At 42.4% G+C, this 25,851-nt stretch overlaps 1 protein-coding gene across 1 annotated transcript in view; it reads right to left on the minus strand.

Annotated features, from left to right (window-relative positions):
* The window catches only part of znf827 (zinc finger protein 827), a 75,302-nt gene that overhangs the window by 19,878 nt on the left and 29,573 nt on the right, over positions 1-25,851 (minus strand). Inside the window, exons 5-8 of the mRNA XM_080881648.1 lie at positions 18,601-18,879; positions 6,458-6,700; positions 3,695-3,749; positions 3,458-3,558 (exon numbers count right to left, since the gene is read on the minus strand). Coding sequence (XP_080737774.1) covers positions 3,458-3,558; positions 3,695-3,749; positions 6,458-6,700; positions 18,601-18,879 — 678 coding nt within the window. The remainder of the gene's footprint in view (positions 1-3,457; positions 3,559-3,694; positions 3,750-6,457; positions 6,701-18,600; positions 18,880-25,851) is intronic.

Here is a 25,851-nt window from a genome sequence, read left to right on the forward strand (position 1 = left end):
GGTGACATCCTGCATTAGCTGGAATCTACCTGCATCTATCGGTTTTTAAACTCATTCGCAGTTTGTGACCTATTGTACAAATCCTAATCTTTATTATGTCTTAAAGCTAAAGTATACCCCATGAAAGCATTAACTTGTCCTGACTCACACAAGTGAGACTCGGGGATGGTTTTGGTCACACAGAGTGATGAGAATCCAGACAGCAGAGGCTCAAGGCCATGACCCGGCATACACACTGATGATTAAGCCAATTAGGGTGTAGGGGCCTTCAAGTGGTTAATGGTTTAATTAGTGCTATTAGAGCAGAAGAGAGGGACGCAAACAAGAAATGAAGGATTGTGTTAAACCCCAGACTGGAGGGAGGAGACAGCGAACTCCTCAAGTCACACTGGTATCACACTAACTCCTACTCATTTATTCTCTCTTTCTTGCTTAAAGGGAAATGCTCACACTTTTCAGCTTCATCTCTGCATGATAGCTGCTCCATTAGCTGCTTCATAATGGAGAGCATTTTTGTGCTACAGACGCTCTGCTGAAGCCGTTATGTCGCCTGTTATGCAGTTCACAGTCTGGTTTTAAGTTCTTTTATGGATTTTTTTTGTTTGTTTTTTCCAGGGGGTGGACGGACAAATTAAAGTGTAGTTTGTAGATGACAACAATAGTGCAGCCATTAAAAAATAAAAAATAAAAAAAATACTGGAACAATTTCATTTTGATTTTTGGTGTAATTTTGAATCCGGTCTTTTGTCCGTCATGATTTTCAACTTGATTATTTCAAGTGTGCTTTAGCGTAGTCCTTAATTTTTGAACACTATATATTAAGCCGGAGGATCTATACTGATTAAAAATGATCAAGTGAAATTTCAACTGGTTTGGATAAACTGCACGCACGCACACGTGAAATTGAAAATGCAGGTTTTCATAGAAAAATCGTTATCTTACACTGACATCAAATAAGATATCAACTAGCTGTTTAAAGGCTCAGTCACCTACTTACAAGTCTGGATAATGACTTTGGATTGCAAGGCGACTGCATGGGTCGCCTGGTGAGAGGCAACCTGTATCAAACAGCTGTGGTCAACTTGAACTGGATGCAATAACTCAGATTGGAGGTTTGCAAGTAACTTCCTTTTAATTTCTAAACGCAGACAGATTGCGAACATGTTGCAATTAATCTGAATCAGACTGCACGCTCAGGCGCAACTCATCTTCTTCCAACAGAGGGAATCGACTCAGCTGGTTATATTCCTATATAAGTAATGTTGCAGAGTGCAGGTATCATTTTGCAGTTAAGTCGCCGTCTTGTAGCAAGTACATCACTGTCTATGGAGGAATTTCGGTTTCAAACCTATGATGTGTAAGCGGTTAACCTGAGTTTGTGTATGTACATGCAACAGTTTTGTGATTTTTATTTTTTGTGTGTCTATTACAGTTAAAGGCTGTATTACAGTTTGCAATTGGATATAAGAGCTGGTTTGACCTCATTCAATTTTAACCTGAGAGCTGCCTCGGTTTTATTTGCAGTTTTGATGCAACAAAGTTGCTCTGAAGATGACAACTGACAGCGAGCCGTCACAGACTCGGCCCCCATCTTTGAAGCAACCACGCGGTCTCTAACCACTGTTTCCCAATAGTGTGACCGGACCATAGTATGTCTAAATCGAATGTTAAAGGAAACTTTGAAGTTGGGATCTACAAACAGAATAAGTCCATCTTCAAAAAACAAACAAACAAACAAACAAACAAAAAAAACCAACCTAATTTTGGAATTTTAGCTGTTGATTGGATCAGATTAAACACTCAAATTAAAAAATAAATTAAAAAAATTATTAAAATTTAAGACCAAGTCATGTGAATAACAAACAAAAGAATTAAAGACATTTGTTCATACTGGTAAGGTGTCATTTTCTGCTCATTGGTTTTTACATATTTTTATAGGGAAAAACCCCAAAAGAACCAAAATTTGAGGAATTTTATGAAAAGACTAAATTAAAACAGAAAACTTTACATCTCTGGTATTTAGTGAAACTCTCTGACTGTGGGCAAACTAAAGACTTAAAAAACAAAACAAAAACACACTGATCACCTTTTATAAGTTGCGGCACATCTTTTCTTTTTGTCTTCTCATGGCCACAGCAGCTGAATGGCAGCATTTTCCAGGAAAATACTGTCTTCCCCTATACACTTCTATTTATAACTTACATTATAAAAGTTATTTGTATTTAACAAAGTGGAGTCCAGTGGAATGTATAATCATTATATTACACAGGAGTGCTAAACAAAGACTCGAGGTATGCCTTTGACAGCTGACGCAGGATCAAAACCGCACAGTGACATCTGTGCTATAAAGGAAAGGTGGCACAAAGTGGCAGGGAAAAGATGGCAGTTCACCGACCAATGAACTGAAAATATGTTTAAAGGTCTGCCTCCCTACAGCTGCGGTGGGCAAACTTACCGATCGAAGGCAATGGAGACGCAATAAAACGCGGACACAATGAATGAGGGAGGAAAGAGAAATGGTACAACTGTAAAAGAAAGAAAAAAAACAGAGAGAGAGAGAGAAAAGGCAGCAGAGGCTGAATGTGAAGCTTAAACACACAAGGGAAAGGGGGAGGTGGGCTGGGCGAATTAACTTTCAGGACACTCTTGACACCCAGAAGCCAATCAGATTTTCATTAACTGGCAGAGGGACAGGCAAAGCTGGCACAAGCTAATTAACCTCTGGATCTCTTACTGCCAAAGGAACAAGGAGGGAAGTTCTGAGATGCCAGGAAAGAGGGGAAGAGAGGGGATGCCCTGAGCAGAGCCTTCAGGTTGGGGAAATGTGCGAGAGTTCAGAAGGGCCTGAGGCAGCTCTATATATGAAAAGGTGAGAGGAGTGGTTTAACCACAGTGTGTGTGTGTGTGTGTGTGTGTGTGTGTGTGTGTGTGTGTGTGTGTGTGTGTGTGTGTGAGTGTGCTGTATTCACACGAAGAGTATTAATCTGTGGACATACTGTATATTGTAAGAAAGCAGGTAATGAGCAACTCCACATTATCAATTATTTCCCGAAGCTGTAGCGGGAACAACATGAAGACTTGGAACCTTTAAAGACCATGAATGATGCAGCGATACCGAGTCCTGGCAGTTAATTAAGTCTCATATTTTGTCGAGCTGCGGAGGACTTTTTTTAGTCCAGTTTCTCTCGTAACAAAACACAAAGACACCCGATCAATTCGCTGATTTTTTTTTTTTTTAGCTGAGGCCACAATGATTTTCATTCTCGATCAATAAGCAAATTACTTTTCTTTATGTGATCAATTATTTAAATTCCATATAAATTATCATTTTTAAATTTGTCTTTAGGTCTAATTGAAAACACTAGAACTCGAATCCCGCATCTTTAACTTTTATCTACATGTCCGTGTTTCCCCGTGATGATGTTGGCCCACAGTGTGTGTCGGTAACGTGTCTCACCGTTGAATGGTACCCTGGTAGAGGAGCTGGCCTCTGCGGGCGAAGTGCTCTTGGAGCGCGAGTTAAAGGGTGATTGTCTGAAGCACTCGTCCAGAAATGGACTGAAATGGAGAGACATGAAATAAATCACACAGCCTACTTACACGGCCATCAAACCAACCCAATATTCAAGCCATGTAATTACTGATCAGACATTGAACAAAAACACGTGTATTTACAGTCTATTTACAGACTTACCTGTTTATCCCCACCATGTTACTGTCTTTGTGGTTGTTGGCTTTGCTGACTTTTTCTGGAGAGAAAAACAATAAACCATACGTTTAGATATCTTTTCTGTCAAACCACTGTGCTCAAATTTGAGGGACCGGTGACAAGCTGTCCATTTAGGCTCAGTGTTAGTCGGCAAGTTTCCTAAAACGCCCCGTGGGTCGTAAGTCGCTGTCTGACAGTGACACAGAGATGAAACATGTGCAGAGATTTATCCAACATCCCAGACAATCTTAGTTTGACACATGAGCTGCTATTCAGAGGAATCACACAGATCAAGCCATCGGATGAATAATTAAACAGCGCTGTCCTAACTTTCCTTCTTGATCGGTTGTGACACAATCAGGACAACGGCAAGTGAACTTATGGCCAGACTGCCAAGTTAAGCTGTGCTCACGTAAAGTGCAGGTTTGCCACAGCCAGTAGGGAGGCCACTGGCCATCTGGATTAGTGGGAGTTTCTCCAGCGGGTCTGCTGACCTTTGCGCCACGAGCTCGCCCAACAACACCAATTTGCAAGCATTTAAAAAAATTAAAAATAACAATGTGCACGGCTGCCCAGATATGCATTAGCCTACCCAGATGACACATGTGTTGGTGTACGGTCATGCTCTTGTATGATAATGTAGGGGGGGGGGGGGGGAAACAAAAACTGTCAACATTTTAGTATCTAAATCAACACCACTACTCTTGCACCTATGGACTCAAACCACAGCACAAGAGCTGAATCACCTTCAATAACATGAAGGTTGAAAAAGATGGGAATGTTTAATATTCGACTGTATTACACTGTATGCACACATTCCACACCAAAGTCTTCCTCCGGTGTTCAACTAAATTGAGATTTGCTGCATGGAAAGTTCACAGAATGTGACTCACAACACTTCCATATGTAACCAACCATTCAGTGACCACCTCTTGCCCAATGGATGCAGGCACCGTCACGCTGTACGAACCTGCTAATGCCTCATCACTGCAACAATGAGACCACAGAATAAGTTATGCATTTACACATGAGTCTGAGGGAACAAGTAAACCCAGAAAGCCCCCCACAGTGTAACAGCTCACTGTTGGAGGTTAATGGTTCAGCTTTATCCTCTAATGTTTTACCCATCTGTAAATAGGCAGTTTAATACACTGAGTGACAAAGTAAACTCTTTAAACTGGCAAATATTTATTTGCCCCAAATTGTAAAAAGCCCCTCGCCCACAAACACAGCAAGGTGCTATTAATTTTTTTCCCACCGAGAAACTGTTTAGTAATAAGAAATATCAATATAAATGTACTAAAAGAGCAAAGATTCTTTTTTTCCCTCCTTAAAAGAAAAAAAAAAAATCAAAAACCTTGAGAATCCTACAGCACTACAGTACAGGAAATCTCTTAAAAGTAAAGCAAGAATTATCAAGTTGGACACTAGGTGCCCAGCAAATGTGCGCACGGATCATGGCTGTTTCAGTATTTGGCAGTAAAGAGCACTATACAAAATGCCTGAGAACGGAGCCATATGTGTGAGTTTCAAGGCAACGCATTGAAGTGAATTTCAAAGCTGCAATCATCTCGGTGTTCAGAGCGACCTTGCTACTGATGTGTCTCTGAGGTCCTACTGCTCTGGGTAATTCATATTGATTGCTCATTGTGTGACAGCAGCCCACTCTGTTCCAGTCCCCCTCACATTCAAGCCCAGTTCTAAGGCGGGCGGTCGTCGCTGTTGCCAGGCTAGTGATGGCCTGGCCTCCCTGGGTGGGCATACTCCGTACCCCCGCTGCCCTCCCTACCCTCCTTATCCTCAGCCACCCACCGCCTTTGCTACAACCCACCACCACCACTACCAAAACCCACCCCCTACCCAAAACACCCTATTCCGTCACACTGCTCGCCAAGGACAGAGGTCTCTTTCCGCGTTGCCATGGAGATGCCGCACGGGAGAAATGTAAAGGGAGAGAAGGAAGGAGGGAGGAAGAGGAAGTGCAGGGGGAGCGTGTGCAGCCAAGTGTGCTTGAGCCGGCATGTCTGAAAACGAATCGAGAGGGAGGGAGGGAGGGAGGGAGAGAGAGAGAGAGAGAGAGAGAAGAGGGGGCATTTGTGCAGACACCACTCCCCATGGGGCCTTGTGTGAGTGTGTAAAGGTGTGCAGGAGTGTGTGGGAAAGAACGATTGGCAATGTGTGAATTTGTGAATATGTGTGAGAGCAAGACGAGCAAAAAAGAATTTAAAAAAAAAAAAAAAAAAAAAGGAAAAAGAAAGATTTACACAAGCTTGTGTCTCTGTACAGCATTTAAGAGATGCAATCAGAACCTGGATAGAGCCCTGGGTCCCAGCCCAGGGCTACAAACCTCATCTCTCACATACACACATGCACACACCTGGTTTTTCTCTGGGGGGCCATGAATACACGTCAGTGCTCTGTCTTCATCTAGCAATACAAACAGCTGTCTGCTGCTTCAATGTCACTTTCATGGCCATACAGGTAAAAAGCAGGAAGTCATTACATCCTGACTTTACTACAGAGCCACCAGAGGATGGAAATGGAAACATGTAGGTTTTATGGTCAAATATCACAAACTGTCCAAGGTTTACACCAGAGTGCTGAGGGGAGAAAAAAAGAACATGATGCTCCTGTGTGTGTGTGTGTGTGTGTGTGTGTGTGTGTGTGTGTGTGTGTGTGTGTGTGTGTGTGTGTTGTAGATCTTCTATGGCTCAGTAAACAGTGAGTGACCAGCCTGAGGTAGCATACCTGACAATTTAAACAATAGTTCAGAGGCCATTTTGACCGATATGTCTTGCGAGAAGAGATCTTTCTGGGGGCATGCCAACGTCTCGTGGAGGTTACTCATTGGCTCGCTCTTCTCACTCGCCCCTAAAGTGCTGAAGGCTAGCATGTGGGAGGCAGGTGGGGTGAGGTCTGCAGGTGGCGGGTCCACCTCCATGGGTTCTGCCTTTACCTTCACCTTCTGGTATTGGGCATCTTTGTTGTTCTCTGTGGAAAATAAGCAAACAAGGAGCAATTATTAGGGTTTCTTCAAAGAGATTCAACCAGCACACCCAAATATTTGTAGGTAAAGATTTCACTCTAGCTTACTGTGATACCGAAACCACAGAAAACCCTGAGCAATAACTTAATAAGAAAAATTAGCAGTATTATTACAATTATTATTGTATATTTTTAACTACATTAGTGCATACTTAATGAATTTTTAAGATTAAACAGAAACATACAGTACGCCATTTACATTAAACCATTGGTTCCAGTCAGTTTTGGAGTTACGACCCCTCATAATGATTCATATATACATGTATAGTTACTGTAGCAGGTTCATCCAATCATCCAATTACCTCTGATCATTTCAGGAAGCCCAGGAAAGTAAAACTTTCCTTAAAAACAAAAACAAAAGAACAGTCTCTCATTCCTCTTGAATAACATTATTCATCCTCAAATTTCATGATCATTTCCATTTTTCCACACCTCGCCTTATTTCAGATTTTAACATCACTACACCTGTCCTGTTTGCCTGCATTCCTCCAGCCAATCAGACCGGGGTCCTTAAACTAATTATAATTGATGGCCCTTGTTCTTGTATTCCAATTAATCCATCCTTATTGAACATTTTATAAAACTCTCTATTGTTAATTTGTCTAGACTTAGCGCAGTATAATATTACACTGCACTTTTTCAAGTAAACCTGACAACAGAACGGTGTAATTGCTGATGAAAGTGCTTCATTTGGCACATTTTTCCTCTAAAATTACCTAACAGACGTGATTACTCTGTTTAAGCAAAGTCTATTTTAAGAAAAGTAAAACCCTCCCTCTTCTATCTTTGAACATACTAAGTTAAATCAGTGATCCTGGCATTTCCTGACTTCAGAAGGCAAAAACAAAAAAGGTTTACACCACTCACTTCAATTGTTGTCAATCACTAACGATTAAAAATAAATAAATAAAGAAATCCAAATAGATTTGTAATGATCAGCATGATTACATTATGAAATTCTAGTTTATTTTCCCTGCCTGAATCACATTCACTTAACCGAGATTCACTCCATACCCCACCCATCCCTTCTGCCCATCCTACCCCCACAGAGACCCTAAACCCCAGCAGGGGGGCATGCCGTTTTAAAAGAATCAAGTAAGACTTCAGTTTAAACTTCTTTAAAAAGGGGAAAAAACATTTAGTTAATTCAAATTTCACCATCTCACCAGAACAAAACACTCAAACTCTCCCTTCAGGTCCAAGTAAATTAAGCATCCTGCATGCGTGTTTACAGATGTTGCATGAATGGAATTAAATCTAAACCAGCAGAAATCCGAATAACAGCCAAAGCATGAGAGCACTGGCTCTAAAGCTGAGCTGAGCCGGTTAGCATCTAGCTGTGTGATTATGAGGGCAAGAGGGCAGCGGGAGGTCATGCTGTCGCTTGAGGACAGCAGTCCATGTAGGTTTACTGAGGCAAGCAACAGAGACAGTAAAACCCTTTAAATGTTACCTAGGAAGCAATGCCTCTCTGTTTATGATGACACGTGTAATGTGCTCCCCTCCCCACCATCTCGCAATCAATGATGCAAAATGCTAAAGCAACCAATGACTTGTTTCTCGTGCAAGTTTAAAGAAGGGAGCAGCTAAAAATAGTCATGAGGGAGATGGCAGCTGTTAGGAATGTCCTGAACTGATCTAGACTCAAATTCCATCCATGGATGTTTAAAGAAAAATATGAAGAAACTGGGGTTACACCGAGCTATTTCAGTGTCACAAGCTCTCCAGTGGTCTTGATTGCTATATTTACCAGATTAAATGTACTTCTGAGTTCATTTTACAGCAGGTTTTTACTGTGCAGCTGCATAATGAGGAAAAATAAATAAGTAACTTAGATCCAAGACACAAAAACAACAACAAAACCCCCAAAAAAAGAACAACATTGGGACATCCTTAAGCATCTGCAATTCCAAGATAGCTGATCTTTGACCAGAGTGATGGCAGGAGGCAGAGTCTCGGTGTGATGACAAACAGAAGCAAGACAAAGCAGTGGGGTTTATACAGTGCTGCTGACATGGCGACTCACACGATTAAAGGGATATACAAATTTGGCAGGACATCAGGAGCAGTGGGAGGCGTGGGGGAGGCTACAGGAGCAGGAGAGAAAGACAGGAGGGCAATAAAAGACCTGGGCTAACCCTGCCACCTCTCCTCTTACATTCTTTATCCGTCTGGTCAAAAAGGCCAACGTGAGACAAACACTGGTCCTGCATTAAAACTGAATTTACTAAATCCATGTGTATGCATACACTCCTGTGTTTATGTGCATGAAATACGTGCTACCAGCCCCTTGCCTCCTCCCTGAGGTCCAGGTGTCTGCTTTATTGGTAGTAGCCAGCATGTGGGGGACACTGACAACCATCAGCCCCACTAATCCCTTAATCAGGTGGCCAGAGTTGGCCAAGAGTAACCTCAGAGAGGCTGATGGAGAAGCACAGGAGAGGAGGAGGAGATAGAACGGAGGGTGGAGGGGGTAGGGGGCACTGCACTGTCAGGGTCAACCAAGGGACACTCGAGCCTTTACCATCAGATCTCCACCCTAGTGACAGAGGCTGCGTGAACTGATCTGCTGCAAAACAGATGAAATGCACCAATGTACCAGAGGATCATTCACGTGTTAGGATAAATATGCTTATAACTCAAAAAGCCATGACACAACGATCACATGATAACAGACGTAGCACATTTTAAAGGGCTTACTTCTCCAGGATGTCTGGATGGGCGATGTGCTCTCATGCAACCAAACATGTTCTGGTATCAGTGGTTAAGAAAGACCTATTTTCAGCCGTCATATAAATATGGACAAGTGCACACTTATCATTTGAGCATTAAATAACTACCTTAAATTATTTAAAATGCTGCAGCACTGTTTTTTTTTTTTTTAAGTTGAGAGCGTGCCGTGCACTGCAGCAAATTTAGTTAATTTAGAAAAAACATGGACAGATTTTCTTTTCAATCAATCAACTGGTTGAAGAGTAGTCACAGTTTCAGTCCAACAATTTTGATTGGTCGAATTCATCCCTAAACATTTGATCTTAAACACGCCGACACTGAAAGGATCACATCACAGCAGGCTGGATGAAAAGTCTACCTGTCACCAAATAAAAAAATGAAAATGTGGCCTTACTCCCACATTGATAATAGCTATGGCTTTTTGGTTGGGGTCATGACCTAATGTTCTGAAGCCATAAAAAGCGGCCCTTACACTGTCTGAATCCAGCCCGTGCAAGAGCGCATGTGTGTGTGTGTGTGTGTGTGTGTGTGTGTGTGTGTGTGTGTGTGTGTGTGTGTTCCCCTCTAGTGCAGAAGCCTCCAGCTGCCATTACGCCACAGAATCAGGTCTGGAAAAATGTCTCAGTGTGCATGGTACGCACAAAAGAGACTGTGCCCTTTCTCAATAAATATCATAGCTTTTCTTTAGTGTCACTGTTGCTCCAGCACCACTATTTCAAGATGGGAACCAGACTACACAAAAATAGTAAAAGGAGTTTGTCACATCTGGGATATTTCCATTTCCATTAATATTCTATTTTTAAAACTTTCTGTGGCTAATTTCTTAGAGCTTCCTCCACTTTCCTGATGGTTTCCATGGCAGCATTTCATTAATTAATACAGTACTGTACAAAAGTCTCGAGCCACACCTCATTTCTTTATATTTTGCTCAAGGAGCCAAACTTTCTTGCATTTTTTTAAGTGGTCTTCAGCATTAGTTATCTGGGATTTCTTTGGACTCTCGCTGCTTCTTCACTCATTTTTTAATCCAGTCCTTGTAATGACCATTTTCAGAGAAATCTTTTTAAGTTTGTTTTGACCTATGAATCATTCAAGCATAAAAAATAAAATAAAATCGTCAAACACAAGGGATGAACCAATGTTGTGTCTACAGATCATAGGAAGCTTAGGAAAGAATTAATTTCAAGTTGGATCGTTGCTACTAGCAGCTTGTTTGAAAAATAAATAATCTGTTCCAGTTTGTTTAGATGAATCTCTGAAAAATGGTAAAGATGACACAGTTTGACAGACATTAAATAGAAGTTTTGCACCAACAATGTGACTCACAAAAACCTACTGGCAAAAACTTGATATTTCTCTGCATAGTGCGAGTGTGTCATTAAAAATGAAAATGGACAAGTGGAGGACAAGTGCACACCTAAAAAATTAAAAAAAACTATGTACCGCAGATGGAACAGCAGTTAAACGCCATGTCTTTTAGGAATCAGAAGACTGACACAGGACCTGAAACATGGATCTAATTGTCAACGGCTTAATTTTTAGCATGGCAACGATCCCAAACACACTGCAAGTGCAGTAAAAGCATACCTGGATAGAGAAAAAAAACAACAACAAAACCACACAGTGGAACACCATCACTCATGGATCGGCTTCTCCAGAGCCTGAACCTCAACCTTATTGAAGCAGTGTAGGATCATCGAGACAGAACAGAATAAAAGGCAGCCAACGTCCAAAAGATTCACTTCAAGCTCGTGAGAATTGTACAGATTCTTTTTTTGTCTTTGCTAATACTACGCTGTATTTTCATTTTTTGTTTGCACATGTTTCAATAATTTACTGCACCTAATTCGTACATGTTTTTACACATTTTTGCAAGGAATTTGCAACTCAAAAGAAATTCAATGACTGATTTGAGACGTTTGCACAGTACTTTAAGTGTCCACTTCCTCTTGATACATGTCAAAATAACAGACACAAAGGTTGTGTCTATTTGCCATTTTCTGAAGGCTCAAGATCTTTTTTCAGTTCTTAAGAGCAGATGAAACAATTTCACAGACTTGCACATATCATTGTCGTTCCGAATCTTTTTAAAATAAGAAGTGGCCTTTTAGTTTAATTTGGGTTTAGTTTCAGTACTTCACGTCTTTGTGTCTCTGTTTTACCAGAGAAATGAAGCTGCAATGAAGTTGAGCGATAAAAATGTGCTTTGATTAGATCATATAAGAAGTGTAAGAGCAGCCATTCTGTGCAACTCTGAATGTATGCCCCATTACTACAAACATGTTATATTCTCATTCTCTCTTCCACATCTCCACTCAGTGTTTGAGTCAGACTGGAAGTGATTGGGATTTGTGTGATGTTCTGTTTTTAGTGATCACCTTTGGCCTCAGGTGTCAACTTGAATCTGTGTGGACCTGGGAGCCTGTTTTGCTGAGGATACACAGTGCACAGGTTGCACAATTACACTTGGATTAAAACACTCACACAGTCCAGTGATTTAATACATGCACAGTCAATTTACTGCACTACTTTGGTGCAATGAAAGCATAGGAATAAAAACTTTGAGTGACAGGCAGTGAGGGAGATAGAGAGGTAAAGAGGATGGGTAACGATAGGGAAAAATGTCAAACAGTGCTAGAATAGAAGAAGAAAAAAGAAGCACCCGAGGGTAACAGGGTAAAAAAAAAAAAAGCAAAGTGAGAAAGAAGAGCTGGAAAAGGACAGAAGGATGAGGAATAGCTAGAGCCTAAATGACAACCTCTCCACCTCTCCCCCTCCCGTTACCCAAGTCTACACTTCTCCCTGCTCTGTTATTCCACATCTCTCTCCATCCCTGCCCCCATCCCTCGCTCTCTCAATCTCTCTATTCTGCTGCTCTCCAGCCGACCTGCTCAGACAGGGGTGAAGAGTTCAGGCGCTTCAAAGGCTGCAGTGTAGAGACTGCATGTCATGTGGGAGCCACAGCAGCCTTGCCTGCAGACTTCACAGACAGCTGCTGCTACAATTGATCCTCGACCAGCCAGTGTGCAGTAGTTCAGGCTTCCAACGGTTGCATACTGCAGCTACATCTGACTCTGGAGCAGCGTGCTTGATATACAGCCCATAAGTAGCCAGATAGGAGTTCTTCGCAAAGGCCCTAAACAAAAACATTGGACACAAGCCAGAGCTGAGGTAAGGATACTAAAGCCTTATCATACAAAGGTCAGGACAAAAGGTGCCAAGTGATTTCCTCTGTAATTTTGTCAATCACTGCTGCATATATTACCAGGCACTCAGGAAGCAAACACATCCAGCAAGGGGCAAAAGGAATCAACTCTGCATTTCTGTAAATAGAACTTATAGGCAGTGATGAGGAGCCAGTGAGACAGAATATGGAAGTAGGAAGGCGGGAGTAGGAGAGGTCAGCGAGCGGCCACACTGAGGAGGCACAGTGAGGACACTGCCAGAACAGTGTAGAGCTTAATATAAAGTAATACCGTACAGTAATGCCAGTGTTTTGAATTAGAATGAGGTGCTTAGGCATTACGCTGTGATAGGTTATATTGAGTAAACAGTGAATCCTTTTACGTGCAAGTGACGAGAAAAATTACAATCGCATTTACTTATTTGCTAGAAAGAGGAAAGGTTTTAAATATTTAACATTCTTTACATCCAAACCAAAGCTGGGATTCATTCAAATTACCTCATCTTTTTAAATAAAAGGTATTTATGTTTGTATCTAATATGCATTATAACAAAATGAATATTATACTGATCAGACATGTAAGTAAATAAACAAATGACGGATTTTTTTTGTTGTGTGTGGTTTGTTTTTTTTAATGTATGTAGGTGTAGAGGATGCTTTATTTTCTAATGATCCCTTTAACAGGATAACATTGATAGTTAAAAGAATTCCCAGGCTGTACCCAGGCTCTCGCCCTGTAAACACTCAGGCTTTTGGGGGTGGCAGACAGTGGCACTGTATGTGGGCCATATTGGACCCAAGTCAATGGCAAATTATGACACAAATGTAAATACTTGTATCGTAGCCTTTGTCACATTTCAGTCACCAATAAAATGGTTTACTGTATTTATTGAGAGTTTCTTTTTATGATTTTCTGGGAAATCATAATACAACATTGTTGCTCTTATTTTGAAGGACTGCTATTTCTAACTTAAATTAGCATGTCTGCATGAAAATGCAGATTCTCTCTAAATGCGCTGGAAAAATGGAGAAAAAACAAACAAACCCTAAAACAAAATAAAAAGATTAATGCACAACCTATATTTTTTAACAAGACTTGGACTTGTAATTATTTATTGACTGAAGTATGAGGTGAAAGCGTGTACTTTGTTTGTGGAGAGCAGATTGCCGTGTCTGAATCATCTCATGAGGCTAAACATGACAAGTACATGCTTGGATAGGCTCATGCTGAAATAGGACAAACAGGATGGTGTTACAACGGATGGAGGTCCAAATCTGACAGGGAAAAATGTTGGACTTTAGAAACTGATACAAGATAAAGTGACTGAAATATCACCTGAAAGGTGTAAGCAACTGCTAAGAATTAACCACATGGAAATTGATTACTAAATTAGTTTACTTAATCAGAGCAAGAACACCAAATCACAGACAGTTTGCTTTACTTTTGAACTAGGATGAGACTGAACATGGTGACACAGGCTACCACACAGCTGTCAGGTAGCTCATCGAGGTGCCATTAAAGAGAGAAAGAATATGGGACCTGAGAGCAGAAATTTGAGAGTTTTATGAGAAGAAAAGTAATAGAGCTCTCTGAAAGGAAGGCAGACGTTGCACTTGTTGTTGTGACTGCCCCTTGCTTTTCTACTCATACAATGAACCAAATTTTAAATAGTTTAAGCCTAAAACAGACTAGATTTCCCACTTAAAACTACAAGCAAAATAGCAATAGCATAGAGTCATTGAAAGAAAATACGCATTTTATTCAAAACTGTTTTTGGGAATGTTGAATAAATAGTGAAACAATGTTGGCATTTTTAGTACGCCCATTTCACATTCTCATTACAAAGTGTAACATCTACTTTTACAGTAACAGTAGCAGCTTATAAGAAGATAACTTAATATAAATTAATATTGAGCACAACTGAGTTCAGCTTTATGTAGTCTTCCACAACAGTTTCTCAAGTGGTCTCTTACGAAAATGAATTGCCCGCCCCTGGTCTAAGAAAATGTATGAATGAACAATTTGTTTCCCTAAAAATTGATGTGCTAAAAAAAGGAGTCCAAAAAGTCTTGTAAGAAAAACCCCCACAGCAGATCAGCCCATGTAGGAAACTGCCAAAAAAGAAAGATTGTCCATGGTGTGTATTACATTTTTCACATAACCAACCAAACTGATTCTAACCAGAAGAGAAGCGGGATGATCTAGAGGAAGATAAGTAAACCAGAGTCTCCATATCTGAGGCTGGCCGTTAAAAAGAAGAGCATACACTCAAACTTTCCAAACTCTGACTCAAAGGTCAGCATGCTGGACTGTTTAATGAAACTGCCAGTCGATGACCTGTGAGGCATCTGTTTCTTTTAACAGAATAATAATCCTAATCTCCACAACAGAAAAACTACCAACAAAAGGAGGGTTGTGAAAGAACTGAATGAAAGCCCAGATGTGTAGTACATGGACAAAAATCCTGAAACACATCACCAGTGAAGAAATTCTGCAGAAAAAAAACATCTGTTGACATTTTAGTTAAAGAGGAAAAATGGAAAAAGTCCTTTGTGAGCTGTATCCATGTATGTAATCAAAGAGGATAAAAAGCTTGCTTGTCAAAATGAGATTTTCATTGGATTAAAAAAAAATAAAATAATGAACTGTTTGTTCGTTTCCACAAAACCATAGTTGAAATATTTTATCACTGAAAAATGATTTCTTCCAGGTAAACAAATCCACAACCTTCTTTAAGTTCCACATTTGTGGTTAAACATTATCATGTTATTGTAGCTGCTGCATTTGAGATAATCGTGTCAAGTCCATTAATTAGGAAGCCAGGTGAAGCTGACTGTTAATTATCAATGAATTAGATTTGGCCAGTGCTACAAGATCTGCCGCTACTACTGGAAAAAAAGCTGAAAAGGCTTCTTTTTTTATTATTTAACATTCAGTTAATTGATACTGCTACACAGATGAAAAAGCCCAACCTTACAGCTTTTAAAATCACAGCGACCCCTCTATCAAAGAGGTGGACCACCAAACCAGGGGAATTGCCAGCAAATATTAATAGCTAAAATTGAATGGACATCGGAACAGGCTCCAGTGTGATGCATTTGTCCCTTTTCCTGCAGAGTGAGTGCATACAGTCTGGCTTTCTATAACAACAACAATAAAACTAACCTCATATGTTAAAAGGGTGTTGCTGTCAACTGCTCGCTCTAAATCTTTCTGCTCCTTAGTGGTCAAAATTGCTTAATGCAACTTTTATTAGCAAAGTAACGAGCACTAGAGAGGGGAGAGGGCCCGTAAAATGTCCTCGGAGATGCAAGGCCTGTTCCTAAGAAAAAAAAAAAAAGAAAAAAAAAAAGAGTTAAGTGAGTACAGTGTGATTTCACACCTATGGTGAGGGTGGCTGGATGGTGAGTGGGAGGCACGGCTGTTACCCACACGATGCCAGTCTGCCAGGGCACCACCTAGGGCCCTACATCGCCCCCCCTTTTCTCCCCCTCCCGTCCTGTGACGCCATGTTCCCCTTGCCCTGCAACACCAGTGCCCATCTGCTAGGACACGTTAGCCGCTGGCGCCAGGGACTATTTAGCCTGGCGTAATTAGCCCCCAGACACCAGCAGCCTGGTTTTTAAACAGATGTGGGGGAGGTAGCACTAGCAAGGCGACTATATACGACCAACAAATGTTTGATAAGGATGAGAGAGGAAGAGGGAGAGAGAGCGCGAAGAGAAGATGTGACCTAGTTAAAGGGATGATGCAACTTATGTTACAGCACAATGGGCAGTAATGATGACAACCCTACTTGCTCTGACTGTCCAATGCCATGGTCGAGGAAAGCCGAGCAGATGAAATTTAATTAGGCTGTGTCCATTTGCTGTACTGACATACAAGTATGTGGAAATAAACACTTTAACAGACAGACAAGGATGTTTTAACCTAAAATACCGATGCGTTTTCCTTATTCCGAGTACCCTCACTGGCTTATTGTGTACTTGGCCTGACCTTTAACGAGGGACAGAGAAAGGTTACAGTGCAGATGCCCTTGAACCTCATGATCGTAATCACACGTGACTGTAACGGCAATGACCTTTACCCGCTTCCCTCCCCTCCTCCTCCTCACCATCTTTTTCCTCCCTTCCTCCACACCCCCCAGGGTCATTTGAGGGTCCAGACTCTTGTCAAGGCTGTCACTCTAGACAGCCCTCTCCATCTACCGCCCCCACTGTTGCCATGGCAATGGACGGCACTGCGCTCCGAGGACTGTGTGAGGGGGCAGAGGGAGCCAGCGGACGGATGAACGCTGCAGCATCTTTCCCTAACCTAGGTCAACCTTGCAGAGCTAGTGTAAGTAACGGGAGGGGATAAATGCTGGTCATGCCGCTTGAAGCCCAAATAAACTGTCAGGATAACGTCAGCACAGGGACGGGAAAGAGCAGTGATGAAACAAAGAGCACAGGTAGAGGGAGTACAGTGAAGGAATTATATAAAGCCCATAAGCATTGTCTCAATTTCTCTGTTTACACTCACGTAATCCCTGTCTTCTGCAAAAGACATGCACACACACGGAAACGTGACCTGGGGGCAGGCACTGGAGCAGCACACGTGTACTATCACAGAGCTCCCAGCCAGCATGAGTCACTGTGAACACCAGTCGACCCAGAGAGAACAATGGCAACCGGTGTGTGTGAGGGTGTCTGTCAAGCGTGCACGTACTGGCACAGGATGAAGAGCCACGGATGGAGCAACACCCCACTGCGCCACCGTCAGACAGCCATTTGTTTTCTTTGTGTGGATGCATACTTGCACGAGTGTGCCACACTGTACGTTTTATGATTGCACCGCCTGTCTTCCTCTTATACTTGTAAAGGAAAAACAATTGCGCTGTACACATAATGTGAGCACTGCAATTAAGCAATCAATAAGGAAAGAATCACTCTGCTCATATGTAGTTGGAAAAGCTAGCTGTGTCGGTGCATACTTCAGCCTGTTTCATTCCTGACTGCCTGAGAGACGCACTCCAGCAGCCCACAGTGGACAAACACCTGTCCATAACACACTTGAACCGGACCTGGCATTCAGTAGAGATTCTGATGCAGGTTTAAAAAAAGCACCTGCTCTAACACTTTATTTAGCCCGTGATACAAACCGTATAGTACGTTGAAAACAATGATTGCATTTATGTAATGCTAAGCGCAGAAGCAGCAGCGCACACACTCCGAAAGAAGGAATCAGGTTTGCATCTTCTGCTTCCTTGGGCAGGGAACCAGAAGAGGCAAAGGCTAAATCACGCTGCAATGCATGATGTCAGAGCGGTCCGCACAGGTTGAGACGTGGTTCATGTCAAAACTCTTGTTCTTAAACTGCCTGACATGGAACAAGGAGCAAGTCAGGGTTGAGTTTAAGTTCAACAATGCAAGCAAGGTTATATAATATTATATAATTTGCCATTTGCTGGCCTTGTTTTGGGGGACATCAGAGCAGAAGACACTAAACAAAATAAAAGTGAAACAGAAGCTTCAAAAAAACAAAGACAATTATCCCCCTGCAGGTCCGTAATACTCTCCTCAGTTTTAGCTTGGGTTTTATGTCAGTCAGCGTCTTAACCTTTGGCCTACATCTAACCTCCCAAGCTGATCTGGAACATAAACAGCCAACTGGTACAATAAATAACAAGATAACAGTGCGTGACCTGTTCTTTCCTAGAACTACTTGCAGTGGTGACCGTTCTTTTAGATATGTATGTTTGCAGAAACTGCTTTGTTGAAACTCACGAAATACAGTGCAAGAATTCAAAATATATATTGAAGACCACAGAGTTAGTGTTTTGCATAGATTTAAGGGCACAGAACTGTGCCAGTTGTTGCAAAGACCGATCTGAGAGCTATAAAGCTCATTTTGCATTTCTACAGTTCTATAGATAAGCAGATAGTCTACCTGAAAGCTTAATCAGCAGCTCAGAGGCGACCTTAACGTTGATATCCTGGCTCAGCAAGCTGTTCTTAGCCATGGGGCTTCCTTCTCTTGGTTTCAGCGACCCTGGGCGATCTGTGGCTGCTGCAGCCACCGTTGGCCCGTCTGGGCTGAAAGTCGTAGGGAAGCTTGGCTGGATCTGGCTCTGGGACTGGGAGGATGGTCTCGGGCTCAGTGCTTCCTCCACTTTGGGCTCTTCCTTCAGTTGGAACGGAGATTTGAGTGTCTCCCTCTGATTGGCCGCTGGAGTCAAGAAGACAAAAGAGATCAGAGGGAAAAGTGATTATCCAAAGAAGGCCATGACCAAAACACCTGACATGCATTTCATAAGCTGAAGTCACTTACGCAGCACTGTGAAAATGTAAAAAAAACAAATGAATGACAACATTTTCCACAATGGGATATCACAGGTCATACTGGCCAACAGTTGGCGCGATATGGGGGGAAAAACCCAGGGCGCAATCTTATGATCTCATTTCGTCTTAAGGGTATCCACAACAAATTCAGAATTCCTCCTCTCTTTCTTTTCTACCTCACAGAGCCTTTCCCTCTCCCCAACCCATTCATTTCTGTGCATATTATTCTCAACCTTAAGTCTGGATTCCTCGTTTCCTTTTGCATTTGACATCATCTGAATCCCCTTCATGAGGGGACATGAAATAATTGGACATGAAATAATTCCAGCAGTTCTGATAGCAATCAGCCGAAGTCTTATCTGCCATCTTTGCTGTGTGTAGCCTAGGTTAGGGATTGAACTGTCACATGGATCCCTCTGCTCTAAAGTCATCTTCAAGAGAAACTGGGCCACATCTAATCCGCCTTAGATGAATAATTAATAATTAGACATGGAGCAACTTCCGATAGCCGCCAAGAAAAGAACAGCAGGGCAAGCGCCTCTCTTTGTGTCTCTGAGCACATTCCACTACTCCCTGTGCTAAAGCGAAGGTTTTTACAGGTTATGGCTCAGAAAAATGGGTGAAATAAAAACTGCTTTAACACACACAAAAAAGAAGAGCTAAAAATATTGCCAAAAATATACCATACTGTTAGTGGAAAGACACGTCACGTCTGTTTAATACAGGGCTGTGGGAACAGAAGGTTAAAGGATACCACTGTCTACCAATTAAGTGCAGGTGCACTATACCATTTTTCAGAAAGAACGCGAGTACTGAGGACTTTTTTAACAAATAGATTATTGTGCAATGTCACAAAACTTCAGTTACTTAAATTTAAGTCACACTGTTTGGCCACAAAATTAAAAACCACTTCCTCTAGATCCCTCACTGAACCTTTTTATGTCACTAGAGCCATTTTCATTTCCAAATATAGTTTTGTTCTTCTTCTTTTTTTTAACTATGTCAAATGATTCAAAAATGCACTGCACAATATTTGTTTGATTTATGAGGACACAATAACTTGAAAACTTACAAAGCCTTCTGGACTTAATTGGACGTATTAAAGGATCAAAATCCCCCGCTGTTGCATGAAGTGAAAAAGCCGAGTTTACATGCTCTTTGATCTTGTTTATTCAAAATCTAAAGAGATCAGCCCATGTGACTTGTGAACACTATCTGCAATAGTGGCATTGTGATGTGGGGCAAATTCATATGCGAGTCAAGAAGCAGCTTCGTTGCTATGATAACCAAACATGACAGAAGTTACAAAAATAAAGTTGGTATATAATGTCATTTTTACCCCATAGCAACATGACTCATTTGTAGAAGGACATCACTGCAATCTGCAATAAATCAATTTGCGAGCGCTCCAGCAGACACCACGGTTGAGTACCTGCTAAGGAGCTATGCAGGTATCACTAGTTCAACTTCATAATTAGCCACACCAAATTTGGCTTTCCATTTTTCCATTTGAATGCTAATACTGTTTGACTGTGCTAATGTCAAGTGGTGCAGCGACAAACACATCTTCACATCTACTGGCACAACCCCTGACACTTGTACAGTTTGAAACAGCTTGTACATCCTAGCATGGACACTCAATCTGCAACACACACACAAACACACACAGAGCATGGCTATAAGAGAGGCTATCACTCTTGGGCAGACTGCTGTCCAGTCTCCTCTGGCCCCAGCAGAGATCTGCTCCGCTCCTCACCCGATCGTCTCACCTAACATCTCTAACCGCCACAGGCCTGCCGCCCCCTGCCCACATCATCAATCTGCGCTGGCCCCGGCCCCTCTGATTAATGATGATCTATGCCGGAGGGATAGAGGGCTCAGGGACAGGGGATACAGGGCAGGGAAAGGGGACAGGTGCTGGCGTTCTGACCACCCATGTGATGTTGTGATGCCACAGTGCCACACAATGGCAGGGCTGGGCTTGCAGTTCAAGAGGCTGGGAAGGAACAGGGTGAGCAGCAGCAGGGAGGGGAGGGTGGGGGGACATGGGGGTGGGGCGATGACCTTCAAGTTCAGGGGGGCAGTGGCGCAGGGTCGCACATGGCACCAGCTGGAAATGTCATGCTGTCAGATGTCAGCGGACAGGCTAAGTATAACCTGGTCAGCACCTGGAAGGACGTCCTCTAATTAGAAGCGTGTTGGGCCATGTCGGATCAGACAGGGACAGCACACTTGGTCAGCGCCTTACAAACACAGATTAAACAAAAACTCACATTTAACCATACTTTGTGTTGCCGTTTGCTTCGTCATGCTGCGTTCAAACCCCGGGCAGTCGCTGCGCTTAAACCACTGACAAATAAATACTAAACGCAAGCTCGGATTCTCGAATCCTTCTCCTCGGCGGCCTCATGAGAACAAAAACAACTCCAGGACGTGCACTCACACACAAAGTCACACCACTCCTGTGACCTTTTGGATTGCTATAAATAGAGCGCATTTCCACTCAGAATCTATGTTACAGATCCCAATGAATAATTTAGTAGCCTAATCCAGTAGGCAAGTTTTTTGTTTTTTACTCCTCTGAGCTGATGGCTCAAGAACAAAAAAAAAAAAAAAAAAAAAAAAGGCAGCGCAGAGCACCAACAGGAACTATTCAGCCAACAACACCACCAAGCTTACACTTTTGGCCTTTTGTCTGTCAAAATTCACAATCACAATAGCATCATGAGCATCCAGTCCCTGGCAGATCATTCTGTGAAGTGAGCACAGATTCGTGGAGGAGATGGGCATCTCTGGGTGACTGGGCTTCGCTTATGTGAGTTTCGTGACTGTGTGTGTGTCTGTGCATGCGCGCACCAATGTCCAGTGTCAGCTCCCTGCGCTGGTTCTAGCTCAGGTTTGACGATGCTATCAGTTTGTCTCCGTGTTATCACACCCTTCTGACACCTGCCACCAACGCTACTTCCATCGCCGTTCTCCTGCCCGTTTCTCTCCCCCTCGCTACGCTTCTCTCTTGCGCCTCATCTGTCTCACTGCCAGGCGCTTGTCCACTCCACCTCACCTCTAGCTCCGTGGCCAGGGCTGCCGTCAAATAACTTCATTAGCTTTCCACCTCTGTCACGCCGGCCTGCTCCCCCTCTGACAATTGGCTGCTGTTTTTTTTTTTTTTCTTCAGAGAAGAGGAGGAAGAAAAAAAAAAGCACAGGGCTACATGGGGCAGGTTGAGAACCCAACAAAAGCTGACAGTGTGCTAGACACCGGACAGTGATACTGATGGCTGCAGTGGGGATGTATGGACCAGAGGTCACACACAAAAGACCTGCCTGTATCTGCTCATGCAGAGCTGGAAAGCAGGGGACACATACGATTAAATCTAGACATTCTTAAAAGAAGGGAATCAAAAAGACTCTGTCATGAGACGTTCCCAAAAAAATGGCTTACAGAATCTTTCCTGCATACTTTTTTCCTTCAATATGCATAAATACACACAAAAAACCTTGATCTCCTGCTAGGATGACACACAAATGGCATGTTTTACAAGTCTAAATTCTGCTTTTGCGTCACATTACTGTACCCAAGCACCACATGGGAGTCGCTCTCCCAGGAAACGCATAAATAAGACAACTGCAGAAGCATCATGACAGATGCAACACCTCCTATAAACCCCCCCGCACACCAATTATTCACACCCAGCCAGGGTCAAGCACGTTGTGCCTGTGTCACCACAGCGGGGTGGGAGTGGAGGGGGTGTTCGGAGGGTGTGCAGTGCCCGCTGTCATTATTAACTCGGGGTCCACTGGGCACAGGGTAGGGGCTGTGCATTTCAAAGTGCCTCTGTGGCTTTCATCTCTGAATCAAAATGTGGATCACACCGGATAGCTAACGGTTGTGTCAGTGTGCAAGGATAAAAATCAAAGGGTATCAGTATAACACTCAACGGAAAGCAGGGCAGCCACCCCCCCCAAAAAAGAGATATGCTTATTATGTCAGAGGTCACTGAGAGTTCACTGGCTTTTTATGCCTGGGGAACTCAATGCAACTCCCTCTTTGCTTTTTACTCCCTCCGCCTTTGCTTGCTGTCACTTTATCTGTCTCATTTTTCTCCCCGTTTTTCTTTTTTTTTTAATTTTTCCCTCTGCAGCTTTTTAATACCCCGCCCCCGCCTCCATAGGGCCTTGTGGGATCGAGGCACTGAGACAGCGGTGTAAAAGCAGGAGGGATGAGCTGCTCGTGTACGCACTCAATCTGGGTTGGCAGGGAGGTCAAAAGAAATGGAGTCTAGAGGTCCCAGGAGGAACTTCCTCACCTCTCCTTTCCTGGCTGCTCCTTGGCATGGGTAAGTCTCATAAAGATTTGAGCCCACTTCTTTCCACTTTCATAACCCTCCTTTCTTTAACTCCGCCCCCCAACAAAGGGAGAGAACTTTGTGATCAAAGAAGTGGTATTCGTTAAAGCCCATCATCACGCATTCAAGTTCAACATCCTCTCGTCCTGTCTTTTTATATCCTGCGTCACTCTCCTTGAATGATGCCCCGACTAAGATGTCCGCCACTTGACACTGGGCTGACATTGCAGGGAGCCATCTTGGCTCCTCTGGGAGTTGCCTGGGCTTGATTGTGCAGTCTGGGAGTGAAGCGCAACTGGCACCCAGGGGGCATCCATGTGGAGCCGGGGCGTGCAAGATCGAGCGGGAGTTAACTAAGCCGAGCCGAGTCCCCGTGCATCCTGGCGGGGTCACAGGATGGCGCTGAGGGCGCTAATCATTTCAAATTATGAATTCCTTTTTAATTATGAATTATGCATAAATTTTTAATTAATCTAATGTTCCCAGGGTTTTTTTCCCCTCCCATCCTTACTCTCAAGATCTCAATCTAATTACACAGTATTAAGAGGAAGAGTGGCAGTCGTCGCCTCGACCCTGGCGCTGAACCCCGGTCAACCTTTTTCCATCAATCTTGCCATCTTCTCCAAGCTCATCTTTTGATATTTTCTGCAACACAGTGAAATGCATCTAAACATGGGTCGGGCCACGTACGGCTGGGAACAGCGTGTTTGTTAAGTTTGTTCAAGAAAGTGCAGTATCATAGCTGGCTTAGGAAAATAAAGAAGGAAAGGACAAACTTCCTATCAAGAGCAGCCAATATGAAGTCTTCTATTTTAGACGACAATCTTTAAAGTCCGCTTGGGTAAATATTCAGTTTATCCCTTTGGCTAATTTGGAATTGAATTTGTCAGTAATAATAACAACACGTGCAAGGAAAAGCAGGAGGAAGACGCCAGGAATCTACAATTAGTCACCAACCGTGACAACTGACAAGATGCCGGCGAGAAAATAAATTCCTTGACCACTATTGACGAGGTACCCTTGAGCAAATAATTTAGTCCCTGACTGCTTTTGCGGAATTAATCAGTGCCCAGCTGCACAGAGCTAAAGACGTGCCACCGGGCATTACCAAGTGTCAATTTTACCAACAAAAAAAAAAAAAAAAAAAAAACACCCCATCATACTGCATTTATGTTTGACTGGATAAATGATTTTAAAACTGAACCTTTACTTGGGTATTGATATGTAAAAATAACTGCAATTTCCAAAAATTAGACTAACTAAGAACATGCATGTTTGCATGAACTGCATGTTTTATGCTATTGGATTTAAGGTTCTGCCCTTTCCCCCATAAATACCACACTGGACGACCTCCCTCGTACCAGCAATGATGGGTTTTGACACCTCTGTGTACATCTATAAAGACAATTTCCAGGTTTTCCCAAGGGTAGGTGATACAAACCCAGTCACATGACCGAAATATGACAGAAACCACTCAGTTCAGGAAAGAGCATCAAGGGTTACTCCTAGTAGATAAAGCATTAAGAGCGTCACAGTGGCACATAAGTCAATTTCCTGTATATATTCCATTCTGCTGCTACCAACCCTGGTTGTGCGTACAGTGGGATGCGCTTTGCCCGATTACCAGCAATTTATGTTAGATGTTTTGAGTCATTACCGACAGGGTCCTCAATTCATAAGCAACAACAACAAAAAACAGAAGAGACAGGAAAAGCTCAGAAAAGGCTTTCTGAGCAGTCTTAGCCCCATGCAGTGAATTGGGCAGAAGGAGGATGTGAGTAAATGAGCTAGATGTGTTGAGCCCAACAGTTTCTCACTTATGCATAAACTCTGTGTATCAATCATTGAAATGTGTCAGCTTTTGAATATGGATTTAAAGCCCAGATCTCACCTTCCCGTGTTTATCTCAGCGTCATCTGTGCTAGGGTTTGTTTTGTTTTTTTAAACTGATGTTACTGGAATATTTTAAGATGCTGTATCAGTTCACTACATTATGTTTTCAATAGCAATACAGAGTATATATAACAAATACCTATGCACAAGCAAGAACACGTTAGGCCAAAACCTGGATCAGAAACCACTATTGTCGTGTGGGTACCACAATGTATGGTACACAAACAAATCATGAATGGATGATGTATGTATGATGTATAAGACACTACAGTATACTATGATTAAAAGGTTTGAATTCCTTTAGTATAGTTGAAATTACTTTGAATACATGTGGCATTATGACACCACCTTTTCTGTGCTCAATAAGTTAAAGAGCTCAGTCACATATGCCAAAACCCATCTGTGCAGTGCGACTAGATGCACATAGTCTGAACTGTTACGTTTCTTTTCACCGTTTAAAGAATGACACCAATGGGAATTTTAAATGTTTTCTAATGTTAATGCCCATAAAATAAAATTTAAAAAAGAAGCCTGAGATGCGTTGGTGTACGTGCTGCTGTCAAAAGCTAAAACTCTCTATTCCCCGCATGTTTGAACTAATAGACATTTTACGTTCTCGTT

The sequence above is a fragment of the Rhamphochromis sp. 'chilingali' genome (assembly GCF_963969265.1).
Source record: "Rhamphochromis sp. 'chilingali' genome assembly, chromosome: 4".
In the NCBI taxonomy this organism is placed as follows: domain Eukaryota; kingdom Metazoa; phylum Chordata; class Actinopteri; order Cichliformes; family Cichlidae; genus Rhamphochromis; species Rhamphochromis sp. 'chilingali'.